Here is a 6,927-nt window from a genome sequence, read left to right as displayed (position 1 = left end):
GTGTGTGTGTGTGTGTCTGTGTGTGTGTTCATTCGATTCTCCAGTCACCATGTGTGTCCTGTCTGTGTGTGCTCTGAGTGGGTGTAGAGTTCCTGTTCTTTTGTTTGATCACCATGTGTGTGACTTTGTGACCGTGCTCATATGGGACTCAGCGATGTGCGTGCCAGCTTCAGGGTCTTTGTGTCGGTACACCTGCACAAATGCATTATGTAGTTACTAGGGATGGGTCAGGAGGGACGACTGGCTCCATTAGTGAGGTTAACTTGTACCTTTAATATTTGCTATTATGCATTATAATCCACAGGTCTCTGTTTTCTGTGGTAGTTTTGTGCTATAAAAGTTTAGAGGTATCCATATTTCATTAAGAAACACGTCTGATAGTGGACTTAATCAACCTAATCATACAGGGTTTCTAAGGCTAACTAGTCTTTTAGGTAACACACAAACTAGTTTCTTTTGGAAATGCATAGTTCTGCACATCCCTGGTTCTTCTTTATGTTGATTTACATCCTGTAGTTGAGAGCGAGACATGCTCGTCTAGACTGCAGTCCATTTCGCCTCCCAGAACGAGAGAGAGAGTCATAAATAGATATGAAGAAGGTGAAGATGTGATTTAGGAACAGATGCAGAGCATGAAAGGAACCAAGCTCTTAAATTCAGAAACAAGCTCATAAATGTCGACAACAGCACAGTTTCTACAGCTGCATGTTTAGAGGCCACAAGACTAACCAGCGGTCTTGAATTAATAATGCATGATATTAATGTGTTCTAGTGTTTATGCATGTGAATTTAGATCAACTTTTCTGATGCCTGGAGCAAATTAGATTTTTTTTTTCTACCCAAACTTAAAACTCTGATGCATGAGATGAAGTTGATGTTATGTCTTGTTCATAATGCATGACTCACACCGGCCTCTCTTTTCTGTATCATAGGACGGCTGTGCATGGCCAACAGATAGTTTGGTGACGCAACAAGGAGCCACTGAGGTTAGTTAACTGACATGACCTATTATTCAACCTTTCTGCAAAATATTATTCATTGCTTTTATGTTTTACTGTCAAGTTTATGGCTGGGCAACATAGCTAAGAGCTAATAGCATGCGAAACTCACAATATGTTTTCGCCCTTTCAAGGACAGTCAATAGATTTCAACATTTATGCTCTGAAATTACTATATTTACACTAAATAAACACAATTATATCCTTTTTGCTATGCACAACAATAGGTAACAGTGCATAGTAATAAAGAGCCATATTATTTACTTATATGAACTGTTACTAAATATACACTACTGTTCAAAGGTTTGGGGTCTAAAGTTAATACTATTATTCAGCAAGGATGCATGAACTTTCTATCGACCAAAGAATCCAGAAAAAAATGTATTAGTTTCCACAAAAATATGAAGCATATGAAAAAATATTTCTGACATTGATAATAATAGTCATGTTTCTGGAGCAGCAAATCAGAATATTAGTATGATTTCTGAAGGATCATGTGACACTGAAGACTGGAGTAATGATGCTGAAAATTCAGCTGCGCATCACAGGAATAAATCACATTTGACAATATATTGAAATAGAAAACTTTTAAATTGTAAAAAATATTTCAGAATATTACTGATTTTACTGTATTTTTGGTCAAATAAATGCATCCTTGAGGCACATCTTTCAAAAACATAAAAAAATCCGAAACTTTCAAACAACATTGTATATTGATTGTATAATTAACTAATTCTATAATTAGCCTGGCTGCATGTTTGCATAGACCTCGTTTGAATTGTTTATTGTTTTTTATTCTTGGGTTCATTTCTAATAAGGTTGATTTTCTCCCATCTCTATGTTCAGGTGATGTATGGGCCACGGAGCGGAGAGCGCTTCAACCCACCTTCATTTATGCAAAGGGACCGATTCAGCCGCTTCCAGCCCACCTACCCATACCTGCAGCAGGACATCCACTTGCCGCCCACCATCTGCCTGTCAGACGGCGAGGAGCTGCCGCCCTACAAGGGCCCCTGTACCCTGCAGCTCAGAGACCCCGAGCAGCAGCTCGAGTTGAGCCGTGCATCCGTGCGTGCGCCCCCCAACCGGACCATATTCGACAGCGACCTGATAGACGTTTACGTGCACGGAGGCGGCCCGCGGCCCCCGAGCAGCAACTCTGGCAAGAGTGCCTCGAACTCGCACGTGGAGGAGCCGCCGCCCACCTATAGCGAGGTGATGGGTCAGACGTACCCAGGCTCCACCTCCTTCCTGCACCAGCACAGCAATAACACACCACCCTCCAACCAGAGGACAGCCAGCCGCTCCGCCCAGCCTGGCGCAAGCACAACCCTGTTCGTCAAGGTTAAAGATAGCCGGCACGACAAACCCGTGTGACTAGGACACACCTGCAGAGGGCAGTAGAGAGCGCACATGCTCTTTGGTACTTCCTCCTGGACCTAAAGGGGACCTAAACGCTCCCCTTGCACAATTTGAATCGAAAATTGAGGAACCAAGCTTACAAAGTTTATTTTTTTGAATTTGTATTTTTATTTGATTTCGTTTTGTTTTTGCAAGAACTTCGGGGCCTTGTATGGATGTTTGGGCTCCTCGGCTAAATCTCTTTGTTTGGTTGGTTTTGTATGCTTTCCTGTATTTAAAGAACACGAGTGTTGGCACAGATTGTTTGCGTGAGAGACCACACAGGTCATAGGATTGAGACATTTTCTATTTGTTTGTGTATTTCCAGAACTCGTGCACGAAAAAACTGTTCACAACCAATCAAAATCGAGTGCCATGAAAAAAATCTTAAATCTTGGGGATGTGACTCACAACAACAACAACAAAACGTCTTTATGTTGCACTTATTCTTTCAAGAGTAGAAACGCCTACCCTTAGTTACTTTTCATACGTCAATCCACATGGCTCCTGGGATTTTTTTTCTTCCTTTTTGACGTTTCGCGTTTTCCTGAAATGGAGATGTAGAACTCTGATCCAGCCTAAAATCTCCACACCTGAACTGCATCATGGCACTTATTAAAAAAAAGAGGGGGTTTAACGAGCTGTTCAAATTCCAGATCTGACCAAGTGAGAGATATTGGCATGGATATCTGCGGATGGAAGTCTCACGACACACACGCCACTTTCATCCTGTCCAGTAGCACTTTAAACTTGCATCACTTCAGCATTGTCATGGGGTCCAAGTGCAAGGGAATCATGGGAACTGTAGTCTTATGCACATCCTGTCCCCTTCTGAGCGAGTGTGTCATATCTCATAGTTTGTTGTCCACTAAAAAAAGCATGCATATAGTTTTGTTTTCAGTTATCCATACTATACTTTAGTTCACGATCATATATGGATCTCATATTTTATCTTTTACTCTCCTCTCCTGGAATGCCGTTTTATTCCGAGGCAGCACAGGAACACGCTTTTATCTCTTTATTATTTGTCATCAGTATTTATATCAGTTCAAACGAAACGTGTACCAATCGTGACGAGGTACATCCCCCTTTTTCTTTCTTCATTTGAAGTCGTATTCAATCACACTTTGGAATGCTTTCAGATGTGTTGATTGTGTTTTTGACCACACCTGAGCTTTGTTAAACCATCGTTCTTTGGCCTTCCCTTTAGAAAGTCCCATAAAAAACCTATTTATCAACTAGCTATTTATTAAAGTGACCAGTTTGAGAGCATATTTAGTCAAAGTGGACTAAAAAAGCGCCACTTTGCTTTCTAAAATAGGCTTTTATATGACCTTTTGCCCCCTTGAATAGCAAGACTCTCCTGTCGCCCATCCGCTTCGGCTCTGAAAGCTTGGCTTCCCGTCACTCATTCTGACCGCGCAGTTTGAGTTCGTACTGTATTGCTGCTGCCGCTGCTGCTGCTGCTACCGCTACTGCTGCTGCTGTTGTCCGTTAGTTATTGTAGGCCTATGTCCACTTCCCCATTACTTTATATTCGCATATCAACCGAGACATAGATGTTCGTTCTTCGTTTTGGTTTTTCGTTAACATTAGCGTGTTTTCGCCGCCATAGTCGTGCTAGGAAAACGAACCCAAATGTGTTTTTTTTTTGTTGTTGTTTTTTTACGTTTGCAGCCGAGAGGTTTGCATGTTACTATTTACACGAGCAAATTCGGTGCCTAACAGTCATGTTTAAGCAGACATAGAAACCCACTTGCACTCAAAAGCCCCCACCTTTGTTGTGCCTCACTTCCTATGGTGCTTCTTTCAGTAGTCGGACTCTGTTTATTTGTACGGTGCTGTATATAACTTGAATATATTATGCACATATCCTACCCAATGGGTAGAAAACCACAAGAACGCATTGTTAATACTGTAATATAATGTATAGATAATATTAAAAAGAAAACTTTAAACACGGTGGCATCAAGTTTTTGTGAATGCCTTCAATTGTGCTTTGTCTTTTTTGTAAAACAGAGTAAGTTTGCAAAGAGAAATGCTACAGTATGGTCACAGAAATACAAAATGACGACTTATATATATATTTTTTCCTATACAGTAAATGCAAATCTGTTATGTGCTGAAACAAATATTCTGATTATAAGGCAGTTATATAAAGGATAACTAGCTGCTGCTTTTGTAACTTCCAGAGAACGAATTATAAATGCCAGCGCTTGTCATTTTATTTATTGAAGTTTATTTTGTGACTGCTAGCTGTTTGGACGTGTAATAACCACCACGCAGAACAATAACGTCATTGTACCGCAATTGTCGACTTTTGGGCTCCCACTCGGCCTTTTCTCCGACCCGGGACAAGGTTTAGTGGTTCATATCAAAACGCAGCTCAGGGTGAGGCTTTATCGGCTCGGTGGGACGTCCGTGGCAAACGGTTAACATTCTGTTGTTGTTTTTATGCACATAATCGAGTTGTGTGGAATATAAAAGAGCATCAAATGAGGAAAATCCAGCCCATAGCTGATCGTTACTGCATGTTCATGTTGTCATTATTTCCTCGGCGTAGCAGTCTGGTTCCGAGCTCTCCTCTCCAGAAACACGCGCTTCAATGGATGACTGACTGAAGACTTGTGTGGGTGAGTTCAGCATCTCGGTCCGTGGATCTGGAATTTCCCACCAATCCACAGCAATGTTCTTCATCGGGCTTGAGCGAGAACACATCCCAGGACTCTACGACCTATATTGTGGACTACAATTTTTTTTATTTTAGAAGAAGAAACCGTTCAGTGAGCGAGGAACGCTGCTGTCCTCACGCCTTTTTTGTTTTATTTTTATTGTTCTATTTAATTGTGATGTCAGCGGTTTTCAGTTTGAGGTCTGTTAATTGCAATACTTTTACAGGAAAAAGGTGACTAAAAACCCACTGAAAAAAAAAAATCATAAAAAATAAATAAAACTTTTGCTCAAAGATACTGTTGTAGTCCCTCATGAAACGATTCCACGCTTGTTCTTTCGCTGTCATCAAATGGCTAGAGAGAGCAATTAAAGTTGAGGAAAAGAACCAGAGAACAAGTCTATTTTGTGCTTTGTGTTTGTCGTTATGTTGTGCTCCTCAAGGTGAACTACAACTTGCCTTTAAATAAAAATTTAAAGAAAAATTTAATTAAAAGCCACTACAGCAGGGCTGGAAAAGTCAGGCTACCCTTAGAAAGTATTTTGCTAAATTGTTCTGTACAGTTTGGACTTTGCATTGAAGGAAGTAATTTTTTTAAAACATTTATAATGTCAGATTTCACAGCTGCTTCTTTCTGAATGAACCTATTTACTATAGTCGGAGTAAGGTATAGGAGAGCATAAGATTCACTTGCTCTGGACGGATATCATAGATATTGGTTGCATTAATCTGTGTGAAAATGAATGCATCCTTTTGTTTTAAAAGTAGTAGGCATACTATTTTGAAAGCAGCTGAGCTAGTTTTACTTTTAGTTAGCCTACTCCTCAGTTGAAAAGCAGCAAATGTTGAATGGCAGGTGTAGCCATGTTGACATGTAACTTATAGGAATATAATGCATGGTTGAAATCACAGTGTAACAGTTCAGTCATGCCTTCAGTTTGAAGTACAACACAGAAAGCCATGGATCCTTGTTTTTGGTATAGCAGTTTTCAATTTATGAAGATTTGTGATTAACATTGTACTTAAACCGATGCACTCCATTTTTTACACAAAATACTGAGTACGTATTTTCTTAATTTGTTATTAAAGATGTAGAATATATCGATGGGGAGTGAGTAATAACTAGTTTTTGAAACGGATCAGTATATTTTTTCCATTATCCAATATCTTGATTGAAAAAAATACTAAGTATATCTTAAAGATATAATGCTTTTTTTGGTGACAAACTTCAGTAGAGGTACATTTTATACAAGAGTAGGTGCAACAAAAAAAGTCTTATTTAATATTTCACATTTTTTATCATTTTTAAGCTGCTGTTTTAAAAATAAAAACTTAATTTACCATTGTCAAAGGGAAATTATTTGTACAAAATAATGGAAGTAGAGTTTCATGTAAATTTTCTCAATTCACTAGCATGAAGTTATGAAATGTCAACCAACAAAAAATGACTGCACCTTTAAATTCTGATTACAATTGACAAATGATTGTAATATTTGCTGTCATTAACTGCCACGAATAATAAATGCTTATTTAAGAAACGTAGTCTTTCCAATAAACTAAAAGCCTTTCAAAACATTTACATTTTCAAGACAAACTACTTCATGCTTCATGAAATAAGACGAGATGTGGTTTATCTTTTTTATTATTATTGTTGACAGCCAAGCGGAAGATCCTTCAATAGACAAAAAAGGCCTCACAATCTCATCAGACCCAAGTGCTTCACCAGCAGACACATTAACTGGCGAATAATCAGTTCAATTATTAACCTTCATTATTTATGCAAAAAAGGCAAAAACATGTGACACTCCCATAGACATGAACAACTGAAAACGAGCTCACATAAATGAAACGCATGAA

At 39.1% G+C, this 6,927-nt stretch overlaps 1 protein-coding gene across 1 annotated transcript; it reads left to right on the top strand.

Moving 5' to 3' along the window:
* The first annotated feature begins 937 nt into the window (after positions 1-937).
* Positions 938-5,352, top strand: LOC107552313 (low-density lipoprotein receptor class A domain-containing protein 4-like). Its single transcript, XM_016234173.1, has 2 exons — positions 938-986; positions 1,845-5,352. Exon 2 carries the CDS (start codon positions 1,848-1,850, stop codon positions 2,373-2,375), a length of 528 nt encoding a protein of 175 aa, XP_016089659.1. The 5' UTR covers positions 938-986; positions 1,845-1,847; the 3' UTR covers positions 2,376-5,352.
* Positions 5,353-6,927: the final 1,575 nt, after the last annotated feature.

This window comes from Sinocyclocheilus grahami, unplaced genomic scaffold (assembly GCF_001515645.1).
Source record: "Sinocyclocheilus grahami isolate Dianchi unplaced genomic scaffold, SAMN03320097.WGS_v1.1 scaffold446.1, whole genome shotgun sequence".
NCBI classification, from domain to species: Eukaryota; Metazoa; Chordata; class Actinopteri; order Cypriniformes; family Cyprinidae; genus Sinocyclocheilus; species Sinocyclocheilus grahami.
This window is presented reverse-complemented; position numbering and strand designations above follow the sequence as displayed.